The 19,100-nt window shown below is 40.5% G+C and overlaps 1 protein-coding gene across 2 annotated transcripts in view; it reads right to left on the bottom strand.

The window, feature by feature from the left end:
• mtss1 (MTSS I-BAR domain containing 1) overlaps window positions 1-19,100 on the bottom strand; it is a 65,627-nt gene that overhangs the window by 22,646 nt on the left and 23,881 nt on the right. For both annotated transcript variants that reach the window (XM_037765604.1, XM_037765613.1), the window contains exons 2-5: window positions 18,146-18,207; window positions 13,454-13,527; window positions 774-858; window positions 1-92 (exon numbers count right to left, since the gene is read on the bottom strand). In XM_037765604.1, the coding sequence (XP_037621532.1) occupies window positions 1-92; window positions 774-858; window positions 13,454-13,527; window positions 18,146-18,207 (313 nt within the window). The remainder of the gene's footprint in view (window positions 93-773; window positions 859-13,453; window positions 13,528-18,145; window positions 18,208-19,100) is intronic.

Genomic DNA, 19,100 nt, shown 5'->3' with positions numbered 1-19,100 from the left:
CTTTAGCATGGTCTTTGTCCAGCTGACTGGCCGCTTTTTTCCACTCCTCCATCTTCAACTCCAGCGGAGTGACGAGGCCTTCTGAGAGAGCGCTGAGAGGAAAAGAAGAAGTCTCACTGAATTAATCCTGTAAAGGAACTACTTCATCACTTTTCCAGTTGGACTGGGATTTAAACCAGTAACTCTCTGGTAAGCTGGGTTAGTATAATTAATTGTATATTATTATTATTCATCTATTTCATGCTGCAACCATCAATTATCTACATTATTATTTGTTGATCATTTTATCCAAATAACTGATGTATTTAGTCTATTAATGTGAGAAAATAGTGAAATCTGCCTGTTAAAACAAGAGAGGAGTCAGACATCTTCAAATGAAAAAACAAAAATGTAATTACGGATATCTTGAATTAGAGTTTCGACTATTTAAAATAACGTTGCAGATATCTGTAATGAATATACTGCCTAGCTATTAAATGTTAAAACAGCTTGCCATAGACTGACAGCTTCTCTAACGACAGCAGACAGTAACGACAGAGAGACGGCTGCCATGATGCAGCAGTGACACGCACACACACCCCTTCTGGCCATCATGTGTATGAGCATATGTCAGTTGAGAGTAATTAGTTCCCACACTGTCAGAAAGGTGTCATCAAATCATTCACACCTTCACCCGTCCACCTCCCTACCTGGTAAATAACACATGCCATGCTACTGTGTGTGTGTGTGTGTGTGTGTGTGTGTGTGTGTGTGTGTGTGTGCGTGCGTCTTACGTGGTGAACAGTTTGAGTTTGGACTCGATGCTGCGGTGTCTCATACACATCCTGGTTAGCGCTGAGCCGATTTCTTTGGTAGCGCCTGGAGAAGAAAACCACAACAATCAGACGACGAGTGAAAACAAATAACCAATCAAAATAAAGCTCAAGATTTGGAGCATTGAAACTACAAAGCAAAATGCCAGCTGATGACAAAATCGTAGGTTTTAGGACAGGTAGAGTAGTTCTGATATCAGTATCGTAAATGCCTCCGATACAATCTAAAATGCTGAACATAAGAGAAGGAAAGCAGAGCTAGACATCACGCATGCTACTGTTTGTTTAGAAACTACATTTAGTCTGTTTGATAGTCGATATACAGCAGGAAACAGTGGCTGAGTGTGTGTGTGTGTGTGTATATATGTGTGTGTGTGTGTGTGTGTGTGTGTGTGTGTGTGTGTGTGTTAAGGAAAATCAATCTGATTAAGATCTTATGACGAGTGTTGTAACGTGTGTTGAAACGATAGGTGTTTGTGTTTGTTAGTGAATTATGTAAGAATGAGACCACCCTCTTTCACAATCAGCCTCAGCTCATTTTAGGTTTCACACACACACACACACACACAATATTACGCCAGCAGTCGTCACATAATACCTGTCTGATACCACTTCATGAGGCAACGATAGCTCACACAAACGCACACAGTGATTAATAAAGCAAACACATTACAGCATCTCTGCACGTAATCACGCAGACTGTACATCTACATCCACATGCTGTAATGCACAATGTGAAACTGTCTTTAGGGCTGTCAATCGATTCAAATATTTAATCGTGATTAATCACGCATTTTTTTATCAGTTCAAAATGTACCTTAAAGGGAGATTTGTCAAGTATTTAATACTCTTATCAACATGGGAGTGGACAAATATGCTGCTTTATGCAAATGTATGTATATATTTATTATGGGAAATGAATTAACAACACAAAACAATGACAGATATTGTCCAGAAACCCTCACAGGTTGTCCCTGGTTATGCTTTTAAGAAAAAATAAAAACACTTAATACAGCATCGTACGTTACGATCAATTTACATATGTATGTTCGCTATCAGAAATCAGTGATCACAGGTTTGGTTTAGTTTCAGCCAGCGTTTCACCGTTTCATCGTTTCACCGTTTCATTAAACGTTTTCAGGTCAGGTTGTATTTTTTTCCCTTTTTATTTCTATTACTCCTTGTACAAGCAGTAGTGGTAATAATACAGTTAAAACTCTGTTAAAACGAATTTGCGTTAACGCGTTATTATCATATTAATTTTGACATGACAACCCTAGGAATCTGGAAAATTGTAAACTGGAGTCCCAGACTGGATGCTGTCTGTCATATTGATTATCATTCTGAGTCAAACATACATGACGTTTGTTTTTAATCACTCGGCTCGATTCTGTGAAGGAACAAAGTGACACAGCAGATTCACGCCGAAGGGTCTGAACTGAGAGTTCACGCTGACTCATCTGAATATCTGAACACACACACACACACACATTGAGCATTGCTGAGTCACAGCTGAGTTATGTAAAAAGAAAAGAAAAAAGGAGAGAACAATCACAGTGAAAAGATCAGTTCATTCAAACAGCTCCAGCACTAACAGGAAGTGATGTCACAGTGAAACCTGGACTGTACACATCCATCCTCATTGCATGTCATCTATCCTCTTTCAGCCTCCAGACCTCCATCCTTCCCTCCCTCTTTAACCTCTATCTGCCCTTCTCTCTCTCTCTCTCTCTCCCTCTCTCTCTACATCCTTCCCTCTCTTTCTCCTCTCGTCTTCTCACATTAATTATTGGCCACATACACACACAACGTGGCTGAGGGCGGCTACACACACACACACACATACTCAGGTATGAGGCGTGGGTTAAACGTTAAAGGTGTGGCGAGGTGTGTTTGCTTTATTTGCCTTTCCCTCCCTGCTGCAGCTCTGAGCTCAGAGACCATTAAAGTCTGAACACTGAACCGCAGCATTCGACTCTGACATTAACTTTACGCAGCTGAAGATGTTTCAACAGGCTGTCATCCAATGTTTAGAGAGAGAGTGTGTGTGTCTTTAACACTTGTATCAGCTCAGTTTTAAAGCTAAAGTGAAGATACTGGTATCATATGGAACCAAAAAAAACTAATGAATCCATTGGTACCAACCATGCTAGCTTGTCAAGGAGGATGATAAATAATGCTCCAAACTTACCCTAAATTTTGGCAAGGAAAAACTAAACACGCAGTTTGGGGCAAGTCATAGTCAAGTCAGCACACTGACACACTGACAGCTGTTGTTGCCTGTTGGGCTGCAGTTTGCCATGTTATGATTTGAGTATATTGTTTATGCTAAATGCAGTACCTGTGAGGGTTTCTGACAATATCTGTCATTGTTTTGTGTTGCTAATTGATTTCCAATAATAAATATATACATACATTTGAATAAAGCAGCATATTTTCCACTCCCATGTTGATAAGATTATTAAATACTTGACAAATCTCCCTTTAAGGTACATTTTGAACAGATACAAAATGTACGATTAATTTGCGATTAATTGCGATTAACTATTTTTAATTGATTGACAGCCCTCACTTTTAATCCATTATAAAACATGATATTGTTTCAGTTTCAGAGAGCACAAATTAAATGTTGGCAATAGTGATTGTTGGAGCAGGAGGTGGATCTGGAAACTGTGTTGGATGTTTACAGTGCGGGTAATAATTTTACTGTTCGCTTTCGTTTACAAATAACTTTCAGCGATGTCAACATGTTCCCTGTATGATATAACTACCACTGAAACTTAGGGCTGGGTATCGGGATGATACCTTAGATCAACTTAGACAACCTAAGGTGGGCGGGTCCAACAAACACTGGACTTTTAACCAGGAGACTCGTGTTCCGAGACCGTTGTTGACCGTTGTTGACCGTTGTTTTGTTTTGCAAGTTAGGTTTGTCACGTGTTTCTTAATGACGTTTATTACACGGCATTGTTGAATACTCGATTCTGATTGGTCAATCAGAGCGTTCTGCGGTCTGTTATTTCTTTATAGCAGACCGTTGCTATGTATAACAGACCGTTGCTATGTATAATAGAACGTTGCTATGGGCGCAGTTCTGATGTTGGACTCTGGCGGACCGCTTTTGTGTCAAATTATTGATTTATTAAGTAAGCAGCCGTGTAATAAGCGGGATAATGTACAGCTAGCAGGTCATTGTTGTGAAATAAACCCCTTCAGGGCGATGAGAGATCCCTCCCCTTCGCGTTGGGGTCCACAGCATCGCCCTGTCTGGGTTTCTTTCACAACAATGACCGGCTCGCTGTACATTATCCCTTACTTGTGACGTGTTTTTCCGTAGTTGCGTTACGTTGTTTCTGTACGTGTTTTACTTACGTTTACTTACTTATTTTAAGCCCAGCCATGATGTTTTCCCTTACCCTAACTAAGTGGTTTTCTTGCCTGAACCTAACTGCGGACGTTTGCGTGGCGTACAAATGACACGTGAAAACGCTAGATCTGTACTCATGACACGTGGAAGGTCCGTGGAATGTCGTGGTATTTATACGCCTTCCTGTGAGACCGGGTTGCACGGAGATGTCTAAGCCGGCGGCCAGCTGCTAACACCGCTAACAGCACTAACTACAGCAACAGTGCTGACAGATGCAACGGTTTTAACCTCCGGGAGCTGCCGTTACGCGTCTGCAACAATGCGGTGTCGCCACCGTGGGTCAGGGGACAGTGTTATCAGCAGTGACCACTGTATGAGCGCTGTGCAGTGCGGCGGCGGCGATTAGCTAGCCAGTGGGACACACACACAGCTTCTATTCACATGATGGGTATCGAATGAAGTACTCTACTGGTATCTGTATCACTTTAAGGGTACTGGTGTTGTCGTGTTTTTTTTTGTTTAAACGATACCAAGCCCTACTGAAACTAAAACTCAAGTGGTGATAAATCAAAATGATCCTTTACTTTCCGAGGTCCAACACGTATCTGATGGTGTTTTTCATTTCACTGATAGTGTTTTGCAGCACGCATTTAAATGTTATTTCAGAATCTTTAGTATCACAGCACACTGCCCCACCCTGTTTAACACCGTAAATATTCATTTAGCAAAACATGAATTACAACACGTGTGATGGAGCCAGTGTGTGTGTGTGTGTGTGTGTGTGTGTGTGTGTGTGTGTGTGTCGTAGCCAGGTGCTAAGTGCTATAGGCGTGTGTTGCGTTTGTGTTCAGACATGTCTAATGGAGCTCAGAGTCGACTGGAGATGACTTCAGAGGAAAAATGTGACCTGACAAGATCAGACAGACTCGGTGTGGGAGGGAGTTTGTATTTGATTCTCACATGTTGTTTTGTTCTGGTTTTAATGTGCTGGTGATTCACAGCTCTGAAGACGCCGGATCAGTTATGTGTTTGACTTCATCGGTGAGACGTTTCATCAAGCTTTGTTTGTGTGTGTAGTCTCCTGTAAGTAGACCATTATACCACTTATACGTCTCAATTTAAAGCAGAAATCAGACTCCTCTTGGCTTAGTTCTATGTTGTTGCCATACTTATGCTTGTGCGTAAAGCTGTTGTGTAATAATGATATGAAAAGTGAATGATTCGACTAAAAATCAGTCATGAACTCATCTGGGTGGAAAAAAGAAGAGGAAAATAAAAAGCTGCTCCAGTTATTTATAATTTCCCTCCGTTTTCCAAAGACACAACGCCAGAGAGACAGAGAGAGAAGTGTTCACCCTCCTACTAAACCCAGATATTTTCCAGCCTCTCTCGGCTCCTCACAGCTCATAATGTGGCCCTTTCACTAAAGTCTCTGAGTGTTAATTCCTGTCGATTCATCAAAACACTCCACTAGTTTTCTCTTCTTCTGAATCCCTGAACTCACTCAGAATGGGACCGTCAGGTAGACAAACTTCTAACAAACAGAGTGTTTCTGTCAGAAATCGATCTCTTTCTGACCTCATTCCTTTCTATTTGAATCCTCCATGTTAACCTGTATGAGAGAGTGCTGGAACGTGGTTTGATCAACCAGAATGAGCAACCGTTCAGGACCCCCACCCCTCCTAAAGACACAGATATATAGAGCTGCAACGTTTGATCGATTGGTTGTCAACTATTAAATTAAACACCAGCTACTTTGATAATCAATTAATCAGTTTGAGTAATTTCTTAAAGGTCCCATATTATAATGAAAGTGAGATTTTCATGTTTTTTTTATTATAAAGCAGGCTTAAGTCCTATATAAATACTGTGAAAGTAGCGAAACAATCAATCCACAGGGAAAAACACACAGCCCGTATTCAGAAACGCTGCATTGGAAACAAGCTGTCAGGATTTCTGCCCATTCGTGATGTCACAAATATACAATATTTAGACCCTTGACACAATTTTAAACGTAAAAATTCTAAATGTGTCCCAGTTTATTCCTGGTTGCAGTGTATGTAAATGTCATCAGCTGACAGGAAGTACACATGGACCCAACCTGTTGCCTAGCAACGCAATTCTGTTGCAATTCCGTCAAAATGCGCTAAAACGGAGCGTTTCAGACAGAGGCTAAATACAGGCATATTCAGACTGACAGTATGATGAAAATAAAGGGTTTTTTGAACATTACAGTGTGTAAACATGTTCTAGTAGAAACACAAAATATAAGTATGAACCTGAAAATGAGCACAAAATGGGACCTTTAAGAAAAAAAAAATCTAAATTCTCTGATTCCAGCTTCTTAAATGTGAATATTTTCTGGTTTCTTTGCTCCTCCATGACAGTAAACTGAATATCTTTGAGACATTTGAGGATGTCATCTTTGGCTTTGAAAAACATTGATCCACATTTTCTGACATTTTATAATTGATTAATCAAGAAAATAATCGAAAGATTAATTGAACATGAAAATAATTGTTAGTTGCAGCCCTACAGATATGTGCTTTAAATACGTAATTTTCTGTTTTTCAGTCAAGTGAAGAGTTATTCGAGGTGAAACAGAAAATCACAGCCCAGTCTAAAGGCTTTTAGACACAGCGGCATTTTTTTCGTGCGACTAATTTGTGTCATTGTCATTTATTCGTCACGCCCCCGGACTGTAAAGGTCTTTAATGTTGCTTAAAATAAGCATGCTGTTTATCAACTGATAGCGGTAACAACATGAAAACTTAAAAAGTGCAGTCAGCGATTCTAATCCAATTCACTTTCTGTCAAATTTAGCGAGTATCTCCTCAAAGATCGAGCCACACAACGCTGTTCCAGCCAGGACGGAGGGAAAACGGCAGTGGGAGCAACAAGGACAGTAAATCTGGCACATGCTAACATGCTGGACTCCAGCGCAAATATCAACAATCTTTCTCCAGAATGGCTGACCGAACACGGTCCAGACATAAACTCAAGTCTTGTATAAGGAGATATCTGTGTCTTTAGGAGGGGTGGGGGTCGATTATGGATCAACTTTGAGGGCCCCTGTCTCCTGAATGGTTGCTCATTCATCACTCTCATAAAAGTTAACATGAAGGAAAAAAAATCATTCAAATCACAAGGAGTGAAGATCAGAAGGTCAAACATCAAGTCTGGACTGAATCTGCAAGTTAAATCTTAAGAAATGTGACGTTGATATCGCTCTCAACCTACATCACAACTAGAGAACAACTCTGGTCTGTAACAGTAACAGCCTCCAACTCACTCTCTCTCTCTTTAAGATAATTGATCCAGTTATTGATTAACTGACCAGTCAATCAGTCAATCAGTCAGTCAATCAGTCGGGATGCAGCAAACTGTCTCCTCACCTCTACAATCTAAAACACAGAGTCAACCTCCATTAGGACGAGTCAGCACTCAGTAGGCCGTCTTGTGATCTCTCTCTGTGTGTGTGTGTGTGTGTGTGTGTGTGTGTGTTTTGAAAGCCCCATGATGCCAAAGACGTCAGCTGTTCCTCGGTTGCCGGGGAAACCAGTCATGTGGAATCACCAGAGAACGAGACGAGTGGAACCAGCCTTCAAAATCAGCTGATTGTGACGAGATTTATGTCAAGTTTTCAGCTCTAATAGCGTCCTTATCGTCACTCCTAAACATCTAAACATCAGCACTGACGCCTGCAGCCATCTACAGATACCAGAGATATGTTCTCAAGTGTTACGAGTACATTCTGTCAGTACAATTACAGTCAGCGCTCTAGAGAAGCAGAAGACAAAAATATGGCACTACTTGTGTAAAGAGATTTTGAAGAAGAAACCCATGAATTCGTCACAGGGAGGAGGAGAGGAAGAGGGATTGGAGCAGAAAGTTTCATCTCCGTTTACTGAAATATAACAGAATGAAGTCACATGTGATTTAATTTGATATAACCCAACACACAAACACACAAACACACAGCAGCCAGGAGAGAGAAGTAACATCAACAGCAGAGAGAGACGGACTGACGCCTCACAACTTCTATTTTCAGACTCTCTGATCGATCAGGTGTCAATCTGTATCAGCTGATCAATGACGGTTCCCTTAAAGGCCCAGACACACCAACCCAACATCAAAGAACCAGCGGCATCCATGGTCTGAAATTAACACCTGCCACCCGCTAAATGTGGGTAAATTGTTGGCATTGGTGGATAAAATCGTCAGGCCATCCGCCACTTTGGCAGGCAGGGAAAACACTACGGATGGGAATAAAAAAATCAGTTCCTGTTGGTTCCTAGTTGTACGACTCCTTGTGCATGTCATGCCTCTGTGACTATCGACTCCTCTTATTGATGATTTCCGACAGTTACGCTGCACAATGACGCATACGCACGCTGTATCATGTTTCAGTTTGTTTGGTACCGGGAAAAAAAGTGCTCAAAAGCATGACGCTACTAAACCTGAAGGATTATTTTTTTAAGGTTTTTAAATAGATTTTTTTAATTCCAGAATTGATACATTTGCTTCATTTGAGTCTATGTGGAGGTAGACGGAAGTTACCACTTTTATTGTTGTAGTCTGAGTAACGTGATGTCATATCCATTCCGTATCCGTCAACCAAAACAAACGGCAGCAAGCCGAAATTAGAAAGTATAAAACGTTGGAGGGTCTGCGTGGATACGACCTGCACCCTCCCATTTTAAATCCAGCGTGGTAAACACTACACATCCAGTAAAGGATGGAAACACTTTGAGTTTCACACATTGCAGGAAAAGCAGAGCTAGACATCACGGCTAAAGCTGCATGCTAACTCTGTCATGGACAGGAAACGTTATCATATCATGGTAACGTGCGGTCGAGCAGGCTGTCGCTCTCATCTCCGTGGTCAAATGGGCCGACGCTACAACTGTAGAGCACCCATATACTGACATTTATGTTAAATACATTCAAACGGCCCCAATGGAGCTGACCATGGATGTATAAAGAGAACGGAGCTGACCGGAGAGCTAGAGACCACCTTGGAGAAGTTAGAGGAAGTAGACACGTGGGATTACGTCAGATTTTCAAGATAAGGTGCTAACAAAGGGAAATGTATATACAAAATACATAAATGGAAATAAAATAAGATTGATTGGATTATATTCACCAGAAGTATAAAACATTACATGTCCCTTATAAATTAAAAATCAAACATTTTTACTGGATTAATTTAGATATTTTAAAAAGTAAAAGTCCCGCGTTGACACAGCACGAGGACGCTGTCAGTGCCTATAAGGCATTCACACTGACAAACAGTTAACGTCAGTTGACAGCGTAATACGTTCTGGCATGTTCCCTCAAAGAGGAACTCCCACATCAGGTGTGAACTGTGTCACCACCGAGATGCCCCTTGAGCAAATCACTGGCGTCCCAGCTGTCCTCCTGTCAGTCTGTCCGTCCTGGTAAACAACTCTCAAACACACGGCGTCTCCCACCGCCCACATCACGGAAAGATGAGAACATTACCGTGGCAACCAACCACAAGATCCACAGATACACAAACCCACCAGACTAGTTCTGACACACACACACACGCACACAGAGTGCCCTGCGGGTGTTATGAGGGGCTGAAAGGGAGAAAACAATTAAGTGTTTTTGTGTGCTGACAGGACTCGTCAACACCAACAGTGTGTGTGTCCTTCTACTTTCAAAATAAAAGCTGGGACAGTGGTGCAGTATATCTGTTGACTGTATTATCTTTAATGCGTTGACACTAGGGACGTCAAGAGAACCGGTACTTCGGCACAAAGTCAATGCCAAAATTCTGAAAATCTGACGGTACCCGTTTTTCTACAGTTTGGGGACGCAGTAAACTCACTATCGACGTATCCAGGGACGCACCCTATGTTTTTCCTGTTAACGCTTCACTGTGAACAACAAATCTGTGATGAAAACAGCAGGAGGAGAGCTAGCTAACGTTAGCAGTTAGCTCCGTACAGGACTGTGCTCTGCTTACCGGCTGCTAACAGCTAACGCTAACTAGCTCTCATCCTGCCGATTTCAACGTTGATTTACATTATGATCTCTCTGTGAGAGAGCGAAAGAGAGCGTGACAGAGAGATGGGAAGAGAAGGTGGAAGGTGACGGAAATAAATTAAATTGAAAAAATACCCAGCACCATTTTCCAGAAATTGACAGAAAAAAAAAGACTATTTTCTTGTTTTGTTCAACCAACAGCCCAAAATCCAAAGGTACTCAACTCAAGATCATATAAATCAAAGAAAACTCATATTTGAGAAGCTGATCCCCGGGAAGGATTGGCATTTTTTCTTGATAAATGACTTAAATGTTTAATCAACCATCGATATAGTTGTTGTTTAATTTTCTGTCAGCTGATTGATTAACAGTTTCAGCACTATTTCAATCTCTGCAGCAGCAGCTTACATCAATGCTGTGTTATCTGTGACCTCTGCCTTCTTTATTGAATGTGATTCAGAAACATCCTCTACAGGTTTCACTGTGTCGACCCACAACATGACTTCTACAGGGTGTTGTAGATTTCGAACTGACCTGCTGTCATTCACACACACTGAAAGCAGCTATTATATAGGTATGAGACGCTGTCCGTGCAGGTTTAACACAGATAAACACATGCTGTAGGTGCTGACTGCTCTGTGAGCGTTGACACTTTCTCCCCTTGCTGTTGAACTATACTGTAGGTCTGGTGACCTGCGTGATGACACCTTATGATGGTGAAACGTTTGTTTATGTTTCAGGTGCTGCAGAATGTGATCTGAAGCTGCTGGTTTCACATTAACCTCTGTTATTTAAAGGACTGTACTGATGTTTATCTGCAGTCTGCTCAGTCTGGGCTTTTACAGGTTTATCTTCTAGTCATAGAAATAGAATAAGAGTAGAACGGACATTCACATTCTAATCAACGTAGCAGGATGGTCAGAGCGGCGGCCATTTTTATGTGTATCGTTGCCATAGTGTACTGAAAACGCTTATTATATTTATAATGTGTCATTGTTCAACACAGGCCATTTCGGCAAATATGACGATAGAATAGAAAAAATGTAGTTTTACTTTGTACGGCACTTTGTAGGTAATGTTTTACTGGCGTCCGGTAGTCGCTTTCAGTCCAAAATGGCGGAAGCGTAGCTCTGCAGCTGGGCGCTGATGTTTCAATGGAACGAACAATTGACTTTCACTTCTTATCAATATACGTTCTTTGCCGTTGTAGCGGGCTATCTTCCATATAAACAGCTCAGTGTGTCAGTGTGCTAACTTGACTATGACTTGAGCAGGCGTAACCGTCCCTCCGCCTCACGTCCCGCCGTTCCGGAGAAGGACAAGCCAACTAGCTAAAATCCATTTCTGGAGCTGCGTCTGTGTGTTGTCACCATAACAACTGATACAATCACCTTTTTCTTTTGTACTAGTCAAATGACCACAGAAAACAGTTCAATATCCGCTCTACTCCTATTCTATTTCTATGGATCTAATACTGTCGACCAGAACAGATAAATATGTTATATATATATGCTTTGTTTTTTAACGTGTGTTGCCTCTTTTCTGATAAACGAACATGAAGTCATGAGAGAGCAGGTCTGCTTAGGCTTGCACGGTCGGGGAGCGGCCATTATTCACCTCCCACACACGTTACTGGATCTCCTTTAAATACCAGCCGACTTCTGTGTTGCATAATCATACTGGCAGCTGACTGTCTTAACAAAGCCCCGACATGCTGCAGATCTGAATACTCTGGTCGTCCCTCTCCACGTCCTCCATGTATTTATATATACAGTCTGCATCAGCAGGACAGAAGATGCTCTGTTAATGTTTTGAAGAGGGCCTTGGAAATAACTGAAAGGGTTAGTCTAGATTTTCTGAAGTGTTCGGAGAGGTAAAATTATTGCTTTGGTGAATGGAGTCTGGTAGCTTTGAATAGAGCGATATAATGGCTTCAGTTCCTAATAAGAAAGGGCTGTCTGACGGCGAGGTAAAGAGGCTGTGGACGGGAGCAGCAGAAAAATGGATTTTAGACACTTAATCATTCACATAAATCAGTTTAAATGTGTATATTTAGATTATTTTCACTACGTTATGTTGCCACCAGACAGCCCTTTCCAACAGGAAACTGAAGCCGTTATATCGCTCTCTGCAAAGTCACCAGACTCCATTCATAAAAACAGTAATTTTACCTCTCAGAACAGGGGAGTTGCTGGTCTACCGCTGCATCCATCGGTTAGTTAGTTTGTATTATTGTGTGACTTTCTGATCTGAACTAACGTGGCGTCCACGGCAGTACATGCTTAGCTTCATGTCAGTACTCCTGTCTGCTTCTCTAAACTGATAGCACGTCAACCGCCATCTAAGTTACTGTATGTAACGTTAATACACTGACTATAAGGATGTATATATATATACTGTACATGTAGCAGCGTCATCATGCAGAAACCTAAATCAGGTCATCATGTGGGCAAAAGTTTTAGAAGAGGGAAAAGGGGAAAATACCATTTCATCCTCAAAGGATTTAATTATTCAGCTGTTCATACTGGTGTAATGTTTGTCATGAGGAGTACCTCTATATTTAACAAACTGATACGGTGAAACTATCCAAGTCTGACTACAAAAGCAAACAAGAGTATTTCCCACAATGTTGGAGTACTCCTTCAGCAGTACATATTGAATCGGCACTCAAGTATGGTGATAGTATTGAATCAGGAGATAGGTGAATCGTCCCAGACCTAGTGAGTAACCTAATCCAGAGTAAAACCAGGCAGCTGCACATGACGCTTCACTGTGTCACAAAAAAACAGACAACGAGGAACGGAAAGAAGAAGACAGATGTGTTTGCTGGACCATTTCATCCTCCAGTAGCACAACCCTTAATGGTTTCTACACTATATTATCACACACACACACACACACACACACACACACACACACACACACACACACACACACACACACACACACACACACACACACACACACACACACACACACACACACACACACTCACAAAGCCTGCTCTACAGAGAGTTAACGGAGCAAATTAGTTCCCTCATGATCTCACTATTTATAATAAAAAGAAAGATCACACTGTTAGAAGGAAGGAAGAGATAGATCAAGAGGGACTAGCATGTCATCACACATCCACACACACACACATATACACACAAACAGGCCAGATCTCTGAATGATTTTCCTCGAGTTGTGTTTGGCCCACAAACCAACTGTATGTCTGTATCGCACTGTGTGTACCTGTGTGTGTGTGTGTGTTTACCTCTGGTCCCGGTCGCCATGTCTGCCACCTTCTGAAAAGCATCCAGGAAGGCTCCGGTCACCACGATGGTCGTCCTGAATCAAACACAAACATCACACATGTATTAACGAGAGCTGTCAAAGTTAACGTGATAACAACACGTTAACGCAAATTCGTTTTAACGCCACTAATTTCTTTAACGCATTAACGCAACTTGTGATTTTTAGGTTGTTTATGTCTCACTAGCTTGTCACAGAGGAGGCTAAAAAACGCTCCAAACTTACACTGAATTTTGGCGAGGAAAAACTGTCATGGCCATTTCCAAAGGGGTCCCTTGACCTCTGACCTCCAGATCAGTGAATGTAAATGGGTTCTGTGGGTACCCACGAGTCTCCCCTTTACAGACATGCCCACTTTATGATAATCACATGCAGTTTGGGTCAAGTCATGGTCAAGTCAGCACACTGACACACTGACAGCTGTTGTTGTCTGTTGGGCTGCAGTTTGCCATGTTATGATTTGAGCATATATTTCTATGCTAAATGTAGTACCTGTGAGGGTTTCTGGACAATATTTGTCATTGTTTGATGTTGTTAATTGATTTAAATTAATAAATATATACATAAATTTTTATAAAGCAGCATATTTATATCCACACCCACGTTGATAATAGTATTAAATACTTGACAAATCTCCCTTTAAAAGGTACATTTTGAACAGATAAAAAAAAAAAGTGTGATTAATTGCAAATAATTATGGACAATCATGTGATTAATTAAATTAAATTAAATATTTCAATCGATTGACAACCCTAGTATTTACTGAACCCATTAAATACACAAGAAAGGTGACCTCTGACCCCCAAATGTATTTCCTATGCTAAATAATATGCAGTAATGATGAATATGCCACACGGTCCCTGTTGATGAGGCGTACTCGGGTACTTCCTGCTTGTGTTGGGGGGGGGGGGGGGGGGGGCACCATCACACTATGTGTGTCACTAATAGGGGTTTTCACCGCTTTAGCCGTGCCAAGCCAAGCCGTGCTGACATGCGTTTCCTCTAAAGCCTCACAGCAGGGGGGGGGTAGCCACGCTTGCTAGCAGGCCCGAGCAGGGCTGCAGTGGGCTGAAGGAACCTTTTAGTTCCTTTCAAAAGTAGTTCCTGGGCCTTTCAGTATTTTTGGTGGAAACCCGACTTTACTAAATCTAAAATAGCTGCAAAAATTAACACTGGGGTGAGCTTTTCTCTGGTTCAGATCAGCAGTCTGCTGCATCATAAACAAACATTTAAAAAGGGGAAAATGGAGGGCTGTTATTTTGGAAGCAGGATTGATGGAGCCACATGAGAGGCCGGTGTTAGGAGTGCAACTGGAGACCTTCTGATACACACATCATCATCATCATCATAAATGGACCTATTGTCTGTGTGTGTGTGTCCCATTACCAGCCAGGTCTGTATTTCTATAGCTGCACACACACACACACACACACACTCACAGTCATTAGCCCTGGAAACCTAACTGAGAAGATCAGATGACGCTGCTGTCAATAGACCTTCTCTTTCATATTAATACCAAATACTCAACACCATATCTTCTACATATAATACAACAAATGAGAGATCATACAGCACACCAAAATATGAAACATGAAATTAAACTACTGCGGCTTCATGTGTGCAGCGACATGTTTGATCTGCCGTCCCATGATCCCCGGCTGCCTGAACACTCAACTGATTCAACCACATTCCTCCTGAAGACACTAGAAACCCTAGCGGAGTCTGACAGGAGCTCTGGTCGGTCTTTGTTCAGCTGCTACACGCTGATTTTAGAGTGCCACACAAGACCAAACACGTCTCATCTTTCCCACCGCAAACAGGGTTTTCTAGTAAAAAATCTCTAAGAAGACAATAATTCTACTGTTTAATAAGCCAACTTTAGAAGATGGGAAATAAAAAGTCTAACCTTAACCCCTTAAACCTCTGACGGCCCGCCGGTGGGCCCGGCCTCTATTCGGTGTTTCAGAGGTTGTTGCAGTTGATTTTCACATGCCCACTTTATAATAATCACATGCAGTTTTATGCATGAAGTATAAATATGTTAGTTTCTCCTATTCTAAAATGGTGTGTTTGAATATTTCTGCATACTGGGGACCCTATACAGTCCTGAATTACATAAATTGGGTATCACTGTAAAGCTGAAACTCTTGTGGATCCAATGAGCCCAACTGTATTCATGTGTGATGATGTTAGTCCCCATAGTAGACATTTAATTGTAGAGAAACGTTACCTCACTGTTTAAAATGACCTGTGGTGACCTCTAGGATAATCACAGCGTCATGAAACTTTACAGCCACAAACTAGAGACCTAGAGCATTCAGAGGATGGATGGCTACCCAAGCTTGATTAACAATAAGGGGGTTTCTGAGCAGTTTACACAACAGAAGTGCTCGCCGTCCGATCGCCGAAAAATGCAATTCTTGCAGAAATCTCCAAATGTCAAAAGTTTTTGATCCCAAATCACAGCATGGCTTTTTCTATGGTGTTCCTCAAGGTCTTGGTGTCTTAATGTGGTATTTTTTGAGGGATAATTGATCATTTTTATTAATTCTCCAGTGGTAATAAAGGGTTAAATTTAGCACCAAATCTGTGTAACAAATGGTATCAACTCAAAGATTGCTTCAACAACTTATGAGACGTAATAGAGCATGGGGATGACCATCAGATACTTCTATAATGTTCTAAACCTTTATACACTTTTACAATTCATTTTAAATAATTCAATTAATTAGTTTATTATTTTATTACAGAGTAATGTTGATACACAGTGCTGAGCAGCATCTCAAATTAATCTTCAGGTTCCCAGCTTTCAGATGATGTACACCACTTCTACTGTTGACCTGCTATCTCCCCTAAAGACCCCCTGTACCCCTCTAAATTAGATAAAAACAGGTCTATTGTGGGTCTCAGAGGGTTAGTAAAATAATCCTCCTGAAGTCCTGTTCTATTCTGAGCCACAGCAGCTATTTGACAAGAAAACTAATTAAATGTTTCCTCCACAAAATGAGTCAAGACTTCATTAAACTGTGTCAATGGTGAAGATTTGGGTTCAGTGAGGCACTAAAGCCTAGAAAAACATGCTCAATAATCCTGGTGCTGTTCACTGAATTAACTTTTCATGAGCACAGAATTTAACTATTCATTTCCTTTTTTTTTTAAGTTTCGTATTTGATTATTTTGATGGTGGTTAAATGAACGAACACAACTGTGGAGTTAAAGTCTGTATTAAAGCTTAATGTGTGCAAATGATCCACAGCAGATCTTTTAAGTAGCATTAAACATTAGAGCAGTTTGAGCAGCGTGGATGTCCTATTTGTGCCTGTGTTGGTTGGTGTGTGTGTGTGTGTGTGTGTGTGTGTGTGTGTGTGTGGCTCACTAACTGGCAGGCCTAATGGACTGCAACTGGCTGCAGCAGGCAGAGTGATGCTTATCAAAGTAAACTGGTCTACTGGGAAACACAGTAATTATACTGTTATTATACTGAGCAGCTACTGGGTCACTGTGAGAGACAGAGAGAGTCAGAACACCTCCTGGTTCAATACTATCACGTTACTTGGGTGCCGATTTAATATGTATTGCGATTATATTGCAGTGAAAAAATCTGGGTAGAGAAATTATGTTATTATTGTTAAATGATGTAATCATTAAATGATGTGCTCGTGAACCTAAATGAAACTTTGATGCGTAGGAGAGACACTCGGCAGTGTGTCAGGATTTTATTACTGAACTTTGACCAGGTTCAGTGATAAAACCTTTTATTTATTTGACTCTGATGTTTTCATATCACTGATGCTGACCAACCTTGACTCGTCTGTTCGGACGCCACCTCAGCCCATAAAATAATCATTTCTAAATGAAGCATTAGAGCAGATCAGCACAGGCAATTAATGGGGTTGCAACCCACATGGTTGAACGCACTTATTGTAAGTCGCTTTGGAAAACAGTGTCCGCTAAATGAATGCAATGTAAAACGTTATAGGAGTTTAGTCATGTTAATTCATGTCATTAAATGTAGCAAAAATAATATTAAAAATAAATGTAGCCATTAATTAATTGATAAAATGTGACATAAATTGATATTTCTGTTTTGATTTACTTCTTTATCTATTTGTCTTTGTATTAATTCCTGTATTTATGAAGTCTTCTTTTTAATTTTCCCTTTTATTTATTTTCATTCATATTTATTTATTTATTGAATGTTGAGTGACAGCCCCCTAATTTGCATAATGAGGCAGAAATGCATAAATAAATAAATACATTTAAAAATAAATATAAAATAAATTACAAATAAATAGATAAATAACAAATAAATGCAAAAATAAATAGATAAATTCAAAAATGTATAAAATAAATATCTAAATAATAATTTAATGCAAACATGAATAGATCAATTTAAAAATTAATTTAAAAAAAAACAAAAATCTCAATTTATGTCACATTTTATCAATTAATGGCTACATTTATTTTATATTATATTATAATATTATTATTTTTGTTACATTTAATGACATATTTATTCATTTATTTATTCATTTATTTATTCATTTATGTTTTATTTTGGCAGGTTCTGTCCTCCATTGGCTGCTCCACAGGTGAAAATGCATCATTTATAACCCATTGAGTTTAAATGTGTATGCATGAATGTATGTTTTACCTGAGCTGTGACTGTAGCTTTGCTCCTTTGGTTACAAAGTCCTCCCATGTTGGATAACTGGCCTGCAGCAAACACAAGAGAACATCAATGACATTAAACATCAGTCTGACCACAACAGGATTCACAGAGTTTAACGGAGACATTAAACACGATGCTTTAACAATGTGGAGTTCATACCAATTATCCTGCAGAACTTAATGAGCTACTTATTATTAAAGTATTAGTCTTAAACCCGTCAGGTATTTCTCTGCACAGGACTGGAGTGAGTGGATACAATACTAACAACACTGAGAAAGTAGAAATCAGATGTAGTTGATCTCATTTGTTTTACCATAAACATCTTAATGCTTATTGCTTTAGTCCAACTACGGGACTGAATGGCAAAAAGAGCATCTGGGGTATGAAATGCTCATTAAGAGTAAGAAACAAAAGACAGAAAACATGAGGACATAAAGACAGGACAGGAAAGACAAAGAAAAGAAGAACGTCGAGACAGAAAGTCAAACATTATACTGAGTGTTGTTAATTCAGGTGCTGCTGAGAAATCAGTTCAGGAAAGTTGTTGTCAACTGTTTTCTGTCAACTAATGGATGGATGTAATAGTTGCAGCTCTATCTGTGACCTTTGAGTGCGTTATTGTCGCTGAATGTCTCATTCTTTTTCACAGTTTTCACTCTGAGTTACTGTGAACAGCAGCAGCAGCTCTGAACTGTGTAAAACCGATCGACAGCTGACTAACTCGTGTTATTTTTGGCGTCTCTGGGTTTCACGTGAGAACGGAGGACCATCGGGGCTCAAACACAAGCAAACCAAAGTCCTGCAGCTGTGATTGATTCTCCATGAAGCTGACGCTGTTTCTCTGAGCTCAGTTTTATCACCAATGAGCCACGAATGTTGTTCAGACCGCACCGTGGCAGGAATTTCACTTGTTTACATTAAACGTGTTCATGCACAT

This window comes from Sebastes umbrosus, chromosome 1 (assembly GCF_015220745.1).
Source record: "Sebastes umbrosus isolate fSebUmb1 chromosome 1, fSebUmb1.pri, whole genome shotgun sequence".
Lineage (NCBI taxonomy): Eukaryota > Metazoa > Chordata > Actinopteri > Perciformes > Sebastidae > Sebastes > Sebastes umbrosus.
The sequence above is the reverse complement of the archived record's forward strand: the minus strand, read 5'-3'. Positions and strand labels throughout refer to the sequence as shown.